The sequence below is a fragment of the Mytilus trossulus genome, chromosome 14 (genome assembly GCF_036588685.1).
Source record: "Mytilus trossulus isolate FHL-02 chromosome 14, PNRI_Mtr1.1.1.hap1, whole genome shotgun sequence".
NCBI lineage: Eukaryota > Metazoa > Mollusca > Bivalvia > Mytilida > Mytilidae > Mytilus > Mytilus trossulus.
In genome coordinates, this window is record NC_086386.1 from 29550577 (window position 1) to 29570527 (window position 19951).

A 19951-nucleotide genomic window follows, 5' to 3' on the forward strand; every position below is an offset into this window, starting at 1 on the left:
TTCCTTACCCTTATAGTTCTTTTTTAATTCATAGCATGGTTGGCAAGAAATTGATTTGTTAGTAATGAAATAAAGATGGAAGTAAAAATAAATAAGTAAAGTTAAAAAAAAAAATGAAATTACTGACAAATACAGATTTAGATCTAAACTGACAATAAACACACTGTTTTAAAATTATCAACCACAAATCAAAAATATTATTCCATTGTATAATTGAAACACTAAAATTGTCAGTTTCTTATATAAATTTCATCACGAGATCTTCTAATGTAAAGTAGAATTTCTACTTCGTGGTCAGATAAACATAACTTGAAGGCGTTTTGTCATTATCTTAATGTATTATCTTGCATTTTTATTAGTTTCCTTAATAACTGGAACTACACAAAAAAAGAGTATAAGGCATGCGTTTGCCAAGTTTCATATCATTCCTAGGATTATGTAAACAGCTCTCTAGAATCACTTGTGGCATACCTTCTGTTGATTTGTCGCCCATAAATTATTGCAAACTTTTCAATACTAAAAATAAAAAAACAGCATTATATTTAGGTCATAATAAGTATATGATTTTTTAAGCTTTTGTAGTCCAATTTGTTCAAATAATGGAACTGTGAGAATCATACCCTTATACAACATATTAAAAGATAAAATAATTAAATTATACTATTCTTTTGTGCAGTACTGCTTTGTATAATATATTATGCAGTGAGACCAAAGACTTGTCCAAAATTGATAATTATACTACTGCTGGAATGTTGTGATATGACAAAAAAATAATCAGCCTCGACGTCAATTAAATGACAGAATAACACGAAAAACTCTATTTTATTATCTTAGATCTATCCCCTTACCAGTTGTAAATCAATCTTTATTATCCTCTTGTTCTCTCAGTGACATCCAGATATTAGGTTTTCTGAAGACTATATTTTGTTTTCGAACACGCATTGTGTTATCTTTATTGGTTTTATTATTCAGGTATTATCGTTTTGCAAGTTTAAAAGTCATATTTGGGTTTTCAGTTAAAATAATTTAATTGGTTGGGTCGTTGTCTTCTTGAAACATACCCTAGTTCCTTACACAATTCTATTCTATCCAAAAAGACAATCAATGCCATGAAATCATCTACCTCTAGACGAAGATACTGAAAACATCTCTTAATTTCCGAAGAATATACATGCACATTTTTTAATTTTTATATTAATGTGCAGTCAATAATAATTTTTGACAGCAAATATATCAAAAAGCAATCAATGCATATATTTTTTATTGTTGGTTTCATATCCTAATAAAGTATTTGATTCGTTTAGTTAGACTTCCATGTTCAACTATTTATGAAAATGTCACTAAAATATCAGAAAGAAGAGTGATATTCCCCAGGTGTATTTAAAATATATGGAATTAAAAAGCTAGAAACCTTTAATAATATCTACAGCAAATAAAATTACTTTCTCTCTATTTCTTGCATATTGATACAGATTACACAATTGTCTTTGTATGCGCTCGTGGTTGACATAATTTCTATGTATGCATTTTTTCGTGCGTCTTAATTATTTGCAGATAGATCAAAAACAGAATTTTCGTTGATATGTAATTTCGTCGTTTTGCCGAAGCTCGCATACAAGCCTATAGAAAATTTGTACTTTTTTAAGCATTTAAAATTCTTGGTTCACCCGTACCAACACAATCCACGGAAATTAGTATAACACAAATAGTAATGAATCCATCGACCTCATACAGTGAATGATGGTCTAAGAGTTAAGACATATTTCCTGGTTATACTTACATAAGAAAACTAGATGGATCCCAAATGTCGAAAAATAAAATCAATTTTCCCTTCTAGAGCACCTGTTAGTTTTTCTTTGTTGTATTTTTGGTATTATTGTTTGTCTAATAGTCTTGATGGTAATTAGACATGGCGTTATCAGTTCATTTCGACTTATGAGTTCGAATGCCCTGTTGGTATCTTTCGTTTTTTTTATAACTGTATATTATGTCTTGGCATTAGAGGAACTCGATTTCGATAACATATGTTTGACAGTCTCTTTTTAATTTGGTCACAACTTCCCTATCTTAAAGCTGCTTTGAAGGTTGATAATTGTTTACTTTTATAAATATCTATTGATGAAGAACGTTTGGAGACGTCCAGATATTTTTGTTTATGTTCAGGATTGTATTGGTTGCTGTATAACAAATGTATATGAGTAACGTTCTTTAATTTATGTGTCGAAGAACTGCATGGATAAAGTTGTCACAGAAAGCAAGTAAACACGAGTTTATAACAATTTATAATAACTAACAATCATTTTGAGGGTTACTCTTTTAGAGATCTTTAGATTTGGTATACCAATGTTTGTTATATACAATTAAGCAGATAAACATATACATATTGCTTTACCGTTAATGTACGACATTTATTCATTTAAGACATGTTAACCCTGCCACATTATTTATGTATGTGCCTGTCCAAAGTCAGGAGACTGTTATTCAGTGGTTGTCGTTTGTTTATGTGTTACATGTTTGGTTTTTTTCTTTCATTTTTTACATAAATAAGGCCGTTAGAATTGTTTTACATTTTCTTATTGGGGCCTTTTATAGCTGACTATGCGGTATGGGTTTTACTCATTGTCGAAGGCCGTACAGTGACCTATAATTGATAATGTTTGTTTCATTTTAGTCTTTTGTGGATAGTTGTCTCATTGGCAATCATACCACATCTTGTTTTTTATAAAACAGTTATAAAATTGCATGAAATTAATATTGGTAATTTCTTTTCATTTCATAAATCTTTTTAATCAGTTATATATCTTTATCCTTATATATTTTAAGAGCAAGAATGGGAACTAATTATACAAATATTACTGCTCGCATTTTTAGTACTGCAAAAATAGAGAGTATAAATAAACTGGGAAGTCTGAATCTTCACAAACAAGAAACACACTGTTCCTAAATTATATCATTCACAAATCAATAGCATTGTCCTACGGGATAATTGAAACTCTCAAGTTGACAGTTTCATATATAGAACTCGTCACGAAATCTTCTAATATAATGCAGAATGTCTATTTCTTGGACAGATAAACATAATTTGGTAGCGTTTTGTCATTATCTAACAGCATTATGTTGTCATTCTAGTAGTTTCCTTAATTACTGGACCTAAACACGAAAGGATATAAGACACGCGTTTGTTATGTCTCACAATTTTTAAAGATTATTCAGACATAAGCTTTCATAAGATCACTTGTTGCATACCATTTGTTGATTTATCGCCGTAATTGAGGATTTTGAAATCAGCACAAATATTGAAAATCGAAAAATAAAAATTAGAAATATATTTGTACTATGTTATCTTCAATCATCAAATGATTGATACCAGGATGTTAATGTTGTACGCCGGACGCGCGTTTTGTCTACAAAGGATAGACTCACCAATGACTAAAAAAAACAAGGAAAACATCTTTCTCAAAACTATTTTAATAAATACATCTTACATGATGGCCAATATACCATCCTTCATCGTGTTTCGCCTTCATGGTTTTTTTTAAAAGAAGTGAACAATATTTATTTCATCCAATTACTTTTTTTTTTATGTTTTTGAGTTTATAATTCATTTCAACTATTGCTACAATACATATACAAAATGTGTTATGAGTGCCAATGATGCAATACTCAGTCACAATCTGTTAAAGTCAACTATTATAGTTCAAAGTACGGTTTCCAACACAGATCCATGGCTCACACCGAACAGCAAGCTATAAAAAAATGACAAGTGTTAAACCGACCAAACGGGGAAACCAATGGTCTTATTTGTATTAAAAAAACCAACCAGAACCACACCAACAAATGACAACTACCGAATCACAGATTCCCGACTTAGGACAGGTGCAAACAAATACAGCGGATTTGAACGTTTAAAAAGGTACCAACCTTTATCCTTATCAGAATGAATAGTTTAACATCACAATAAAGGAGACATACTATAAAATATTAATTGAAATGGCTAAAGACAATCAAAAGAAATACTAACACAAGTGAACATATACTGAACGAATAAATGTGATTTATGACACAATGTAAATACAAAATCAATAAAATAAGGGATGAATACAAAAATACAACATTAGTCTACCGCTGTGATATGTTAAACAATTTAAGGAAATAGCAACAAAAAACTTTGAGACCAAAAAGTACAATTTAATTCTTCTCAACTATTTTGTTTGAACGAACGTTATCATTAAGGTTCCGTCTAAGTCAAATTAGCATGTATTTGTTTGACATTATTCACACGAATATAAGGATGAAACTGTGGCAAATTACATATCAATAGAATCAGAACATTGCATAGTATCTTTTAATGAATGTTTTAAAGTTCTGAATATCTCCAGGAAAAAATGTCCAGTCTCTGAAGTTCCAATTCTTTCAAAAAGTGTAGAATTTTTGTAAGTCCATAACTGACCTAAAATGACATAAAATTCAGTATTATATATTAAAATGTATGACACCCATATATAAATTTGCATTTAAACACTGTCAATTGCAAGATTTTAAAAGTAAAGTAAAATAAATTTATAAAAATTGGGATGCCATTTTATTGGGACTACTTACAATGGGAAAGTGAAAGTGAAAGCAAAAGTGAAAGTGAAAGTTTAAAGTATGGAGGCCAATAGTAAACATTAAAATTCATCAATTACATCAAATTCAGTTTAATTATAGTAGTGATTCATCCGACTTTTAAAGTTGCAATATTTTTACATAATTTTGTGATGAACAGTTCAAATTGTCTTTCTAAAGCACACCAAAGTTTAGGAAATTTAATGCCAAATATAATTTCCTGAAATTCTCAAAAAATTATATTTACTAAAATATTACTTTAGTGCACAAAAACATCATGTTTAATCATTCAACTTCTTTCTGTGATGCATTTAGTTGGTGATATCCTTCTACATCTCTTACAATTTATTATTATTTGATTATAAGATCATTTATTTACCAAATATGCCATTTTTGCATTCTTGTTGAAAGTTTTAGACCATGGAAGTCTCAAAGAATATGTATTTTTTGTAACTTTTGATATAAACTATGTATTACATAAAACATTTCTCATAATAAATACATGTTATTGGGACTTTGTTCATTAAAAAAAAAAGCATATTAAAACATTCCTTAAAGTCTCAAAGACTCTTATTTTAATAAATTCTTAGAGAATGAACTCAGATAATTACCGTCAATATTCCTTCTGTAAACTTTGTTTAGGTTCTCCAAACTTTATCAAGGTAGTATAGTTTAACTACTTGTATTTGCGGCATGTAGCAGTGAAAGTATCAATATGCAACTCTTGATAAACTAAAATGATACAAACACATAATTTTCAACAAATATAAAACCTAACATTTTACTATCATTGCAAATTGTTTGTCTGCTATAATTTCATTCATACAGATGATAAGAAGCATTTCACGTAATGTGGGAACAGTCAGCTTACATTAGCACCAATGTCAATACCCTTTATAACATTTTTTTTTCCAAATTGTATCACATATTAGCTGGCAACTACTATTGGCGTCAAATGTTTTTACGCCACCTCTAAAGATTTAAAACTGCAAATTTGTTTCCACTCTTTTCTGCATTTGTACAAACTATGTTTTTGTTAGTCTTGTAAGATTTTAAATTTTAGTTTCTTGTGTATAATTCGGAGTTTAGTATGACGTCCATTATCACTGTACTATTATGCATATTTTTAGGGGCCAGCTGAAGGACACCTACGGGTGCGGGGATACTCGCTACATTGAAGACCCATTGGTTGCCTTCGGCTGTTGTCTGCTCTATGGTCGGGTGGTTGTCGCTTTGACATATTCACCATTTCCTTTCTCAATTTTATTCAGTTTACAATTATATGTTTGTATTGATGTTTGCTTATGTGATAAAGCTTAACATGCTGGTAAGAAGGTCAATATCAGTGACATAGGAAAACATTGTTCAAATCTTTCTAAAATATTTCATAGAATAAACGAGAAGCATTGGTGTAATAAATTTAAATATGAAGTTTGATACACACAAAAATAATTACCCTCAAAAAGGTTCTCCAAACTTTACCCTGGAAGGATAACCCAAGTTGGGATTTGCAGAGTGAAGCAGTGGAAGCATCAACTTGCAACTCTTGACAAGCTGAAATAGTACAAACACATAATTTTCTACAAATATTTATAAAACATTTAAAAGTCAAGAAATCTTTTAATTCTTTATTATACAGAAGGAGAATTTGCATCTTTCAGACATGATTTTATTAAAATCAAATGTGGAATTATGATTTCATGTTATACAATTTGCAACCGTCATTGATAGATAAAACAAAAAGAAATCTTACTGCTTAAACAAAATGAGCCTCAGCACTTTGTTATAACGGTAACTAGAGGCTCCTTGGAACATGAATATCTCACATGGAAACCATGACTTATTGCCATATTGGAAATAAGGGTGAACCAAGAAAATTAATTTGTCCTCCGATTATTTCTGCAACTCATTTATAAAATATAAATTTTTCTAATAAGTGCCAAAAACTAAAAAGTGTTTTCAGGGACAAAAACCCATAAAAGTGTTGACTTGCTTTTCTGAAACCTTACATAAGGATAGAGTCATTGTGCTTATCAAACTTTACATCTTTCTTCTATTGTTTTGGTGAGGACAAGCATAGGTGTAAAACACATCATGTTTTATATCTGAGCTGAATTATAAATTTAATCAAACTGGCCTCACATTAACTTTTTTTCATTGTGATATATATTATTAGTGGGATTATAGGAATCTTACAACCATGATAGTGTATGATCAGGAAATCTCAACAACCAATGGAATTTTTTTATTGTTCTATTATAACAAGGTTTTAGCCAAATTGAAGAACAATAATATTTTCGCCAAGCGTCTTGAGAATTCATTATCTTGAACATACCACACATGTTTGATTATATTTGTCAATTTTAACTTCATCAAGATGTATGCGTTAGGAAAAAAATTATTGTTTGGTTGAAATGTCATAGACAATGTTGCTGTTATATTTGTTCTGCATTCCCAAAGGAAAAAGTCATAACACATGAAGGTAAAGATAAGGAAATCTCATTGGGAATAACTGCTCTGTCTCAACAGTGGTAAAATGTTATGTCAACACCTGTCATTTTTTCAACTGTATAACTGGGATCAAATTTAGATGACGGAATGACAGAATTACAGATGGACACGGCTATTCCAATATACAACCCACATGTGGGGGTATAATTTCTTTTTAAGTAAAAAGATTAATATACTTGTCACAGATATAGCATGCCATTAATCTTTAAACCTTGCATCAGGTGACATTTTTTCTAATATTAAATTTTAGCTAAAACTACAATACTGACCTGATTTAAATTGCACTATACATCAATGAACCGTACAGATTCAGATCGATAATCTTCAACCAGATGATTTATTTCATATGGGTTGTCATCACTGTCATATAGGACTTCGTAAATTGCACCTTAAAGAGATACATCAAATTGAACAAAACATAACAACAAAGATGTGCCCAAGTAAAGATATAAATACAGATTCATAGTGCAATTATATGTTATAAGCAAATTGATTGTTCAGTCAATTTGGTCTTTCATTTATTTAATAACATGTCTTTTGTACCCTGTATAGCCCATATTCCATCTACTTTTAAAATGAGCATCTACAGAAATATTCAAAAACAGTTGATTTTGCCATTTTTGGCATAACAATTAATATAAATGTTTACTTGTCCTTGCTCTCGTTTTTGTGTCTGAAATAGTTTTTATGTGATCTCAAGCTGTATATTAAGCTATTTTGAAGACTGATGTTTGCAAGCAAAAGTACTTTATTTACATACATAAAAATTCATAACATTTAAAGTACCTTTCACACCATCCTTTCCTGATTTTACACTCAGCACTGTCCCTTTATACCATTCAGATGTATTGTCTACAATCCATTTGTGTTCTATTCTTTTGTCTAGGAATTTCACCAATCTTGGCCTACCTCTTCTACTGAAATATAAATACAAATGTATTGATAATTAATATCCATAAGATGTTACATTTCCTATTGACTATCACTTCTTTTAAAAATAAATGTTATACAACAATATCAGTTTGTTCAGATACATGTTTGAAAATTGTTCGGATTATTTTTCTTAGCTTAGTTTGCACTGTCAACACATATTCTTCTTTTTATATTACCAGTGATTCTTTGGTATGTTAGACTGAAAATTTGGTCGTACCTATAGAAAACTTATTTCAAACGGTATAGCACATCCTCAATTTTACGGAGATGTTGTTTACCGTGCTCGGAAATTTACAAACGATCCTGGTAAGCTTATCGGTCCTTTAAATAAACTTATTCTAAAAGGTTACCAATTCAACACTGTAATTAGATCTTTTTTTTGTTTTTTTGTTTTTTTGATTTTTTATTGGTATTAATATTGATTTTGTTATCAGTAAACTAAAAGCAAACTAAATATCATTGTTATATAAATATACGTATGCACATTCATGGATCTACATCTCCTGATGATGACCTCCTTATTCTAAATCCATTGGATGTTGGATGTGTAATGATTGATAATTTAGTCTTAGATGCATGATTTTTTTTTATTAGTTGTTATTGGCTTTGAACTAGGTGTCAGTAACTGCAAGTACTCTCAGATCTGTACTGATAGTCTTTTTGTCGTTAGGATGTATAAGTGCTGAGCCCCTCTGTTTTTGTAAGATGTATTTTTACTTGTATCAATCTGATGAGTTAAGCCTTTTTCAACTGATTTTTATAGTTTGTTCCTATGTTGTACTGTTAAACCACTGTCCCAGGTTAGGGGAGGGTTGGGATCCCGCTAACACTTTCAACCCTGCCACATTAATTATGTTTGTGCCTGTCCCAAGTCATGAGCCTGTAATTCAGTGGTTGTCATTTGTTGCTGTGTTACATATTTGTTTTTCGTTCATTTATTTGTACATTAATAAGGCCGTTACTTTTCTTGTTTGAACAGTTTTACATTTGTCATTTCAGGGCCTTTTATAGCTGACAATGCGGTATGAGATTTGCTCATTGTTGAAGGCCTTATGGTGACCTATAGTTGTTAATTTCTGTGTCATTTGGTCTCTTGTGAAGAGTTGTCTCATTGGCAATTACACCAAATCTTCCTTTTTAAAAAAAATTACACTTATTATTCAGTCAGCAGATCATCACATTGAACAAATGCAAAATTTCAAGAGATAAATATCTGTTAGAAATTGATTCATATGATGTTAACAGCAATGTTTACCTTCTAGTACAGGGTGTTTGTTCTGCTGATGGTTCAATGTTTGCTTCTGAGACAAAGTCATTGTTCTGTTTTGCTGTATTCTTTTTCTTTCTACCAGTCGTTTTTTTGCCAGGTTGGGTGCACTCGGGTGCAATGTACTGTAACAGAAAAATTAACACATCATTTTTATTGTATGGTCCAATATATATATTTAAAAAAATATACTAAAAGAAAACAGATTATGCACAATTCATTTTATAACCTAGGAACATTGTATGGGTATAATATATTTTCACAGTTTGCATTAATTGTTAAGACACCTTTTTGTTATCTGTTGGTTTCTCAGAAAAAGTGTGGTTTTGTCCTTAAGACATTATTTACCATTCTTTGTCAAATTTTTCAGTTGAAAAATAACAAATTTCAAAAATAAAATGATGATTCAAAATCCCATGCAATTGAATCCCTTTACCAGATCTGGCACTGAGTTGCTAATTTCAATTTATTTTTAAATGAAATGTTCAATGAGTAATTTTCAAGTCAGCAATAAAATTTAAATCAAAAATTAGTTTATCAAACTCTAAAATAACAGGTCTGTTGATCTGTAACAAAATAAACATAAAAAAGATCCCTTATAACTCTTAACATCATAATTCATATAGATGTGTGTCTAACAGGGTTGGACCCTGGAATTTCAAAAAGAGGGTGGGGGGGGGGGGGGGGTGTACGGTGTACACCCTCTACACCCCCATGAATACTCCACTTTCTAACATAGTAGTGCATTGGTGAATACATACAAGGAAGCACACACTTAATGTGTGTCTTATCTACTCTAATACATTACACTTCAATATATATGTACAAGTAGTATTAAAATACACATATGATCCTTTGTTCAATGTCCATACATGTAATTTACAAACCACGATTCATTTAAACATTTTTATACTGCTTGAGACATTCCACTTTTTTTCATAAATACTCACCCAGATTCCTGGTTCTCTTATTCCAGGACTTTTGCCATTACGTGGTGAACACAATTCCGGAAGAATAGCATTGAAGTAAAATGCTTTTAGTTTTGGCAGCATGATGTTTTCCCACAAGGTATTGTCCCTAAATATTCTTTGGATAAACAACTGGTGTGGATTAAGAGTCCTCACAACGAAATCTATCCAAGGATAATTACAAATATTCATTAAACCATGGCACTGATAAAAGTAGTTGTGGGTACTTTTCAAATTTAAATGACCACTGACAGTTTCCAGACAGAATGATGATTTTTCACTTGCTTGGTAGAGATTGACAGGTTTGTTGTGCAGAAGATTTTTTATCTCCAAAAGACCATCACCAGACCCAGTTGAAACTATACCATCTGCACTAGCAGCCAAAAATGGGTGTTCATGGGCAATTAGCAAACCAGTAGATTTAACAGTTACATTCTCATGTTGTTCTGCCTTTTTCAGCGTATACTCCTCTATAGATGTTCTTTCTTGCAGAAGTCCATTTCTGGTGTGTCTATTTCCCTTGAAGGTAGAGTACAGAAGATTTTTGACTAAATTTAATACTTTCAATGAAGGGTTACGGCGAATGATTGGTCCAAAATTTGAAGCTGTTAAACGTTTTCTTCTTTCCGTGTGCCAAAGACCAGACAAAGATTGCTGTGAAGTAGAATTTGTTATTGCATTCATTTGAGGTATACCAATGTTAATATGAGTCTGAATATATTTGTCCTTTGTATTTGATAAATCAGATGGAGAAATGTCAGGGGTGTAATCCATTGCCTCAGTGCCATAAGACTGTCTAGCTTTTTTGGAGTTGCTTTGTTTGCAAGCTTTCATTTTTCTCTTCCATCTCAATTGCTGAGTGTCTGGTTTCGATTTGTATTTTCTGCTACTGATAAGATTTTTTTCATGTCTAGCGTAGTATTCATCAAAGAATTTACCTGCTTTTGTTGCTGTTGCCTGTTCCCAAACAATAGGTGACCACTTTGGTCCAAAATTCATTCTTAGCCCTCCTCCAAAACATCGTCCATGCCAAGATCCTCTATTACAGAGGTTGTAGATTTTTCCGCCATCAAATTTGGTCCTTATTCTCATCCAATTTTCAGCTAAATTTGTTGTTGTATTAGAAATGAGACGGTGAGCTTTTTCAGCAATTCTATTCAAAATTGATGTCACGTCTTGAATTATATACTGTTCAACATTACTGTACTCTATAGATGATTCTCCTCTTGCTTCCTCCTGTGCAGCTAATGATGAGCCTTCAGACCAAAGTTTTTCCTGTTCTTCAAATATATCCAATGTCTCTTCCACTGGTTGATCCGGTGGTATGACATGATGGTCATGAGTGATTGGATTGACATTGTCTCTTGCCTTGCAAAAGTTACTGCAGTTGGAATGTAAACCAAAAACATGAAAAACAGAATTTTTTATGTCATGACGAAGCTGAGAAATAGCTTCAGGTTTTGTGAGGTGATTTGTTTCTACATCTTTAGAACGCATTCTGATGGCACTACGCAAAGCAGATACTAACCGTACACGAGTTGTTTTTGTTAAATGGTTTCTACCTTTATATAGATGATTTTCGGAAACAAGTTTTTCCAGGTTTGACCTAAAACATTTGCATGTATGGTTAGCACATTCTTCCTTTTCCACATATCTACCCCAACCTGGCACTTCCTCTCGTATCCTAGCATAAACTGAACTGTCACCATCTCCTACAACACGGATATAGCGTAGGCCATGTTTGGATTCTGCTTGTTTGAACCCTTCAAGCACAATATCAGCTTCCATAGACTGACTATCTTCTGACCAGTTCTTAAAACATGTATGTTCTGTTGGGATTGTATTGACTTTCTCTGCAGTGCTACATACATAGCAATACTTGTTTCGTACTCCTATATGCAAAAGTTTTTTGGTTGCTTGCCCTATTATGATTGCCACTCCTCCCAGGGCATTATAGGAATGTTTGTGGGTTCGCTTCGACCATCCTCCATCAGTAATTACGGTTATTGCTGGGATACCCTGATGAAAAAATCCGTTCTCCATGGCAATCCTTCTTTCCTCTGCTCCAACCTGTTAAATAAACATATGGGACATATAAATATAACTAGTCACACTTGAGTTTCCTAAAATATCATTAATTAAAGCCATGAAGGCTAAACCTAATTAAAAGTTTTAAGTGTGGTGGGATTTCTTTGTTTTTTCAGACAGAAAATTGTTTTTTTTTCTGCAATTAATCAAGTTTGTGTGACAGTTTTGTTAGGTACATTAAAAATTATTTTGTATAGTACAGAAGGTGAATAAGCTGAAATATTTCCCATGTTTTAATTAATTCCATACACATAATATGGTTTGTCTCTTGCTTTATTTAATGGATTGTCTATTAAACTTGGAAAATGTGGTGGTGGTGGTGGTGATGGTGGTGGTGGTGAGGGGGGGGGGGGGGGGGGGGGGGGGGGTGATAGTATATATTTTGTATAGTACATAGAGTGAATAAGCTGAAATGTTTCTTGACCCACACTGTAATAGAATACAAAATTGATTCTTAGATACTCCAAAACTCTTTCATCCAAGTTTAGCTGAAATTGATTTAGCAGTTTGAAAGAAAAAGATTTTCTAATGTAAGCAAACATAATTAAACAAGAGTGGACACACTGAAATGTCTTGCCTGTTCTAGTGTTCATAATATAATTTATGTTGAAAGTGTAAAAAAGCATTGTATACAACAAGCATTACATTAAATTAACTGTACTTGAGATGAAGGTGAGATAAACCTTTTAGACATAAATGTAGTTCATACACTCATTCCACACAACAATCTAGTTTACCTATTGCTAAAAGTATCTCCGAATTAACCTCATGAAACAAATTAGCCTTGACCAATGAACCATGAAAATTAGGTCAAGATCAGCAAACACCTACTAAACAGCCATGCATACACACCATACAATTATTTCATACACCAAAATATATTCTACTATCCCTATAGTATTTGAAAAAAGACCAAATCATTGATGATTTAACATTGACCAATGAACCATGAAAATGAGGTCAAGGTCAGATGATTATTACAAGACAGACTTGTACAACTTACAAACATTCTATACACCAAATATAATCAACTTGATGCTTATAGTATATGAGAAATAGACAAAATTGCAAAATTTTACTTTGACCACTGAACCATGAAAATGAGATCAAGGTCAGATGACACCTGTCAGTTGGACATGTACACCTTACAATCATTCAATACACCAAATATAATTGAATGAATGCTAATACAAAATGTAATACATGTAGTATCTTTGAATAGACCTAAACACAAAAATTTAACTTTGACCACTAACCATGAAAATGAGGTCAAGGTCATATGACAACTGCCAGTTGGACATGTACACCTTACAATCATTCCACACACCAAATACAGAAGACCCATTGCTTATAATTTCTGAGATATAGACTTAACCCTATATTAACCTTGTTCACTGATCCATGAAATGAGATTTTGGTCATGTGAAAATTGACTGACTGATAGACATGGGGACCTTACAAGGTACACACATACTAAATATAGTTATCCTATTACTTATACATTTTTTTTAATAAGTGAGAAATTAACATTGCAGAAAAATTGAACTTCTTTTCAAGTAGTCACTGAACCATAATAATGAGGTCAAGGCCAATGGTCATATGACAGACGGACAGTTCAAAACATAAGGCATCTATATAAAAGTATAAAGTATCCAGGTCGTCTACCTTCTAAAATATTAGCCTAATTAAGTTATCCTATTATTTATAATAATTAAATATATATTATATTAAATTTAATTTAATAGAAATTAACATTGGAAAAAATTTGATACAAATACACCAAACTACCAAACAATGTGGCTTTCTGTAGGATTAATATATAATTAAAATAGCTGAATAGTTTTATGTAAATCCAAGTTAATTTTAAAAACTTATAAAAAAAATTAAAGGTGACTATCTAAATTTGGTGCAAACAGAAAATTATAGCTCTTTTTACCTATTAATTAAAAGTCTTTAAATTGGACAGCAAAACACCAAACTATGAAAAAATAAGGAGTTATGTAAGATTAATATATAATTGAGATGGCAGTATAGTTTTATGTAAATCCAAGTTAACTTGGAAAAGTTATAAAAAAAACTAAAGGTGACTATCTGAATTTAGTCAAAAATGAAAATTCTATCTTTTTTTATAAATTAATTTAATCCTTCAATTTGACAGCAATACACAAAAAACAAAAACAATGTGGCATTCTGTAAGATCAATATATAATTGAGATATCTGCATAGTTTTATGTAACTTCAAGGTAATTTAAAAAAGTTATAAAAAAAATTAAAGGGGACTATCTAAATTTAGTCTGAACAGAACATTCTAGCTCTTTTTACATTATTAATTAAAAGTCCTTAAATTGGACAGCAAAATACCAAACTATGAAAAAACATGGCTTTCTGTAAGAATAATATATAATTGAAATAGCTGTATAGTTTTATGTAAAACAAAGTTAATTTGGAAAAGTTATAATAAAATTTAAAAGTGACTATCTGAATTACGCCCAAACTGAAAATTATAGTTTTGTTTTTAACTATGTGTATTAATTCAATCCTTTTATTTGACAGCAATACAACAAACTACCAAACAATGTGGCATTCTGTTAGGCCAATATATAGTTGAGATGGCTACAAACATTTATAACAAGAGGCTCTCAAGTCTCAAGAGCCTGATAAGCTCACCTGAAGCGTTTTGCTTAAACCATTCACAATTATTATTTTTGCTTTAAAATGCCATTTAAATGTTGATCATATTGATTATTTGTAGATCTTACTTTGCCAAACATATCTGCTGTTTACAGTTTATCTTTATATTCAAAAATATTCAAGCTAATAACCAAAAACTGCAAAATTTCCTTATTTAAAATTACCAATTTAGTGGCAGCAACCCAACAATGGGTTGTAAGATTCATCTGAAAATTTCAGGGTTGATAGATCATGACCTATTGAACATTTTTTGCTGTTAATGCTTAAGTTTTTGAGATATATAACAGTATAAGCCAAAAACCGCATTTGACCCCTACATGTATGTTCTATTTTTAGCCACAGCAGCCATGTTTGTTAATGGATCAAAACTTCAGATACAATTTAGAAAGTAGATACCCCAAAGAACATTCATTTAAAGTTTGAGAGTATTTGGCCCAGTTGTTTTAGAGGGGAAGATTTTTTAATTTAAGCAAGTTTGATGAACAAATAGAGCAAATTTGACTTTAAAGGGCAATAACTCCTTAAGGGGTCAATTGATAATATTGGTCATGTTAACTTTTTTGTAGATCTTACTTTGCTGAACATTTTTGCTGTTTACAGTTTATCTTTATCTTCAATGATATTTAAGATAATAAACAAAAACTGCAAAATTTCATTAAAATTACCAATTAAGTGGCAGCAACCCAACAATGGATTGTTAGATTCATCTGAAAATATCAGGGCTGATAGATCTTGACCTACAGTATTGAACATTTTTATCCCTTGTCAGATTTGCTCTAAATGCTTTAGTTTTGAGATATAAGCCAAAAACTGCATTTGACCCCTATGTTATATTTTTAGCCATGGCGGCCATGTTTGTTGATAGATTAAATTTTCGGATACAATTTACAAACTAGATACCCTAGGGAACATTCTATTAAAGTTTGAATTATTTGGCCCAGTAGTTTCAGAGGAGAAGATTCTTGAAATAGTTTATGACGACGGACGCCAAGTCAATGCAAGTGATGGTATAAGCTCACATAGCCTTTGGGTCAGGTGAGCTAAAAATCAAAGTTAATGTGATAAAGTAATAGTAAATAATTAGAGGTGACTATACATGTACAAAATGTAGATATGAATTTAATCAGAATTTAAAATTATAGTTTTTTTATCCATTAATTCATGTAATTAGACAGCAATGAACAAAATTTTGTAAGATCAATACATGTATATAATTGAGGTACATTTTTTGTAAATGGGCTGATTCAGACCAGTCTAGACTAAACTCAAAGCTCAAGATTGAGTCAAGAAAGGTCAAGACCATATTCATACCATATGAAGATTAGCAAATACTCAATCAGACTTATTAAGTAAAGTCGAGACCAAAATCAAGTGCAGTTAAGTAGTGTCAAGATTATGTCAAGTCTTGTCAAGTATAATATGTGCTCGACTTTAATACTGGTTGAGCACAAAATATGGTCTTTTCATACTCTGAGCAGTTTGTAGTGCTTGTTCACTAGAATAGACATCTGGTTTAGGAGCCGTACAAATTTTACAGACATACATGTACATGCATACTGTATAATTAAAAGAACAGATTTAAGTAAAATTCCCCCCTTTCCAACCCATGCATCTGTTGAGTGTTTGCAATATTAGCATTTCTATATTTTTTTTTAAGTCTTTGTGTTTCTCATCCAAATAACAAAATGTTCAAGATTCAATTAAGGTTAGCATCTGGTCATTTCTTGATATAAGATGTTTATTTAAAAAAGTTATCTTTTGACTTAACTGGAACAGGCAGTAATTAAGATCATGTTTAATATTGATACATGTACATGTACATGATGTATGACATGTTATAATGACAACCTATGAAAAGTAATATATATTATTTATTTATGCAGTTACCTTTTTTGGAGCGTGTGTGTGTGTGTGGGCGGGGGGGATGGGATTCTCATTTACATTTATTATATATATTATGGTTTTTTTTCGATGTTCATGCATTCATTTTACATCATGTACATTTATGTTTTAATCAATTATAATTACCTGTAACATATTTTCTTGGAGAGCTGCTAACCACCATTCCCCTACTTCTTGTTCAATTGCTGAAAATGAAGTTGACGAGAGTCCTGGTGAATTCATTGTCCCCATGATTTCATTTAAGTGAGACGGTCCATTTCCAGTGGCAATACTTCCCCACACAGCTCTCACGTTTACATCAAACCTTTTACTTTCTGGCAATGATGGGCTAGTGCAGAATTTAAATTGTTTATGACATCCTTCACACTGAGCACAAAGAACGGTTGCAAGTCCTAATTTCCTTTCCTCGCTTACAAGTTTTATTGGTGATTGGTTTTTAGAACTTAGCTCTATTGCTGAAGGACACAGACATACGTGCATAGTTATTTCACTGACATGTCCTTGTAATGAGTCCAAATTCACAAATCTATAACCTTGTGGGCTTAAATTATGCATTGTCCTTTCTCTGATTTTCAGTTTTAGTCCATTTTCTAATAGTTCGGAAGTGAAAAATTTATGGCATTCTTTGGTGTTTTTTCTCTTACTTATTGTTGTCTGTTTGATTCTCTTTAAAACAAGGGACAGCGGCAGAGACTTCCGCTTAATCCTTTTTCTCCTAATCATAAAATTTACAGTTGGTCTTCCACACCTTGTACTTGTTCTTTTGCCCTTTGCTGGTCCAGAGCCTAGTCCAAATATTTTTGACGTTTTCCTTTTACTACCCATTATAATTAAATTGCTTGCTATGACTCTACTTAACTGATGTCAATGTCAAGCCTCCATATTTTTTATGTCTCAAGCAGCATGTTTTAATTTTTACTAAAATTTATTCACTTACCTTCAAACTATATTACTTTGTTATACTTAAATATTAGTTCGGTTACAAACAGAAAAAAAAAAAGAAAATTATTCATGTTTTTTGCCAATGTTTACAAACACCGTGATGGCGCTGAGGGATGGGATCACTTACTTGAGTGTCGATTTACGATATAAGGACAATTTCGATCACATTAGTAATTATTAAATCATCTTTGTTTTTGGTATTAATGTTTGGATATCCATCATTCTCACCTTTTTATGGAAAGGAATCTTCAAATCGGCAACTTTTCATCTGTTGGATCAAAGATCAGCCCATTCACATCAAACCGGAAGTTGTTTCGAATCATTAAAACCACTCTTTGGTTTCGAATTGCAGTTCTAATTCGACCCGATTTTACGTTTAATTTGAATATCCGTCATTTATATAATAAAAACAAGATATTAAGTAGTTTTAATTTTAAAATGCATCTAAATATATAATATGAATATTTGGCGGACGAATCATTGCTGCTGACTCGCTACTTTCACTTTGAGCAGGAGGATGACAGCTGATTTTTTGAAGTATTTTAAACGAAAAGCGTCGTGATATTAAACAAAAGCAGCATGATAGTAAGAGACTGAAGTGACATAAATAAGGCAATTTCAGGTTATTTGAAATAGCTCCCCTCGATCTCACTCAAAATGAAATAAAAAAAACGAACCCCAAAAACTAAAAATGGCGGGACATAAACGATAAAGGTGATGACGAAACTTGGCCGTTGTGTTTCTCTGGCAGTCAACATATACACAATTGCATATGGGTGCACTGCGAGACAATATGAAGAATAGATTAGCACCTGATTTGTTGATTTCCATTAAGTAATAAATTAATTGGACTTTTTGAAAAAATGTGTTCAGAATTATTATTTTTTTCTGACAAAACACACCCCTGTCGAAATATTACTACTATATAACTCGTGATTTTGTAAGCAATCAAGTCCATATTCATGATTTAGGCAATTGTGATTGTTTTAGTGGCTAGTATAGAATAATAAAGCACAAAAAGTTGATTAAAAATATCAGCCATTTTTGGAAAAATTGGACTTGGACGGAACCTTAAACAACTGCCTGTACCTAAAACCTTTGAAGGTACTCTTACAGTCTTTAAACATTTACTATTATACTTTTGCCTTTATTGTGAAATCCATCGCACATTCAGCCCAGACGGCAATTAAACGACAGAATAGCACGAAAAACTATACTTTATTATTTCAACCTATACCCTTATGAGTTATTAATCAATCTTTATTGTCCCTTTGTTTACTCAGTGACGTGGAGATAACAAATACTAGTACTCTGTAATCGCCGGGTTTTTTTGTAGTTATTGTTGTAAATGCAGTTTAAAACGTGTTGTAAGTTTTTAAGTCAAATATCTATCAAAATACCATACTGTAGGTGAATGTATGTAACAAATATACATTTCGAATACACATTATTCATTTACGGACTTTAAAGCGTCTTACATTAAAGTGAGCGGTGCATCTATAGCTGCAAAACAATGTTTAATGCACCGTTTTCCTCTTAAGGAAATACCTCTACAAAGTCAGACAAAGAAAACTTGTTAAACATTCACTTCATGTGTTTGCGCATTTTAAAGGGAAATTTAGTGATGTATGAGGTTGATACATAATTTACTTGATCAGTTTAAGTATATTGATTGAAGTCTCACCCGAAGTTAATACATATTCATGTGTTGATAGTATTTACTGATGTCAACATTTAGGATTGATAAATTTATATATATTTTAAGAGTATTATCATTACGTTTGTTCCGATTCCATTGTACATTTTTAGTACATCTTCAATTTATTAATGTTCTGAAAAAATACAATTATGTAAAACTGGTTTAAAATAGTCATTGAAAATAAAAACATAGAGTGTGTAGATGACAAGTTCTGTTTTAATTATTAACAAACAAGAATCACGTAGAGGTTTTGTTATTATTTTACTTGCGAAACCATTCGCATACAGATTGCCAATGGGATATTTCAACTCTGAATTTGTCAGATTCATTTTGTATAGATTCATC

The 19951-nt window shown here is 31.5% G+C and overlaps 1 protein-coding gene and 1 long non-coding RNA gene across 3 annotated transcripts; both read right to left on the bottom strand.

Annotated features, from left to right (window-relative positions):
• Positions 1 to 4246: 4246 nt before the first annotated feature.
• LOC134696884 (uncharacterized) lies at positions 4247 to 6153 on the bottom strand. The gene is made up of 3 exons (XR_010103031.1): positions 6062 to 6153; positions 5217 to 5337; positions 4247 to 4450 (listed from the first exon to the last, which is right to left on the bottom strand). It is a non-coding gene; the product is annotated as an uncharacterized LOC134696884 (long non-coding RNA).
• Positions 6154 to 7385: 1232 nt separating this feature from the next.
• On the bottom strand, positions 7386 to 18055 carry LOC134696586 (uncharacterized). Of its 2 annotated transcripts, none has more exons than XM_063558446.1 (5): positions 17092 to 18053; positions 10267 to 12354; positions 9305 to 9441; positions 7903 to 8033; positions 7386 to 7504 (listed from the first exon to the last, which is right to left on the bottom strand). In XM_063558446.1, the coding sequence occupies exons 1-5, from the start codon at positions 17788 to 17790 to the stop codon at positions 7401 to 7403; spliced, it is 3159 nt and encodes a 1052-aa protein (XP_063414516.1). In that variant the 5' UTR covers positions 17791 to 18053; the 3' UTR covers positions 7386 to 7400. The 2 variants fall into 2 exon arrangements, with proteins under 2 accessions (XP_063414516.1, XP_063414517.1); XM_063558447.1 differs by having other exon boundaries at positions 7392 to 7504; positions 7903 to 8030; positions 17092 to 18055.
• Positions 18056 to 19951: the final 1896 nt, after the last annotated feature.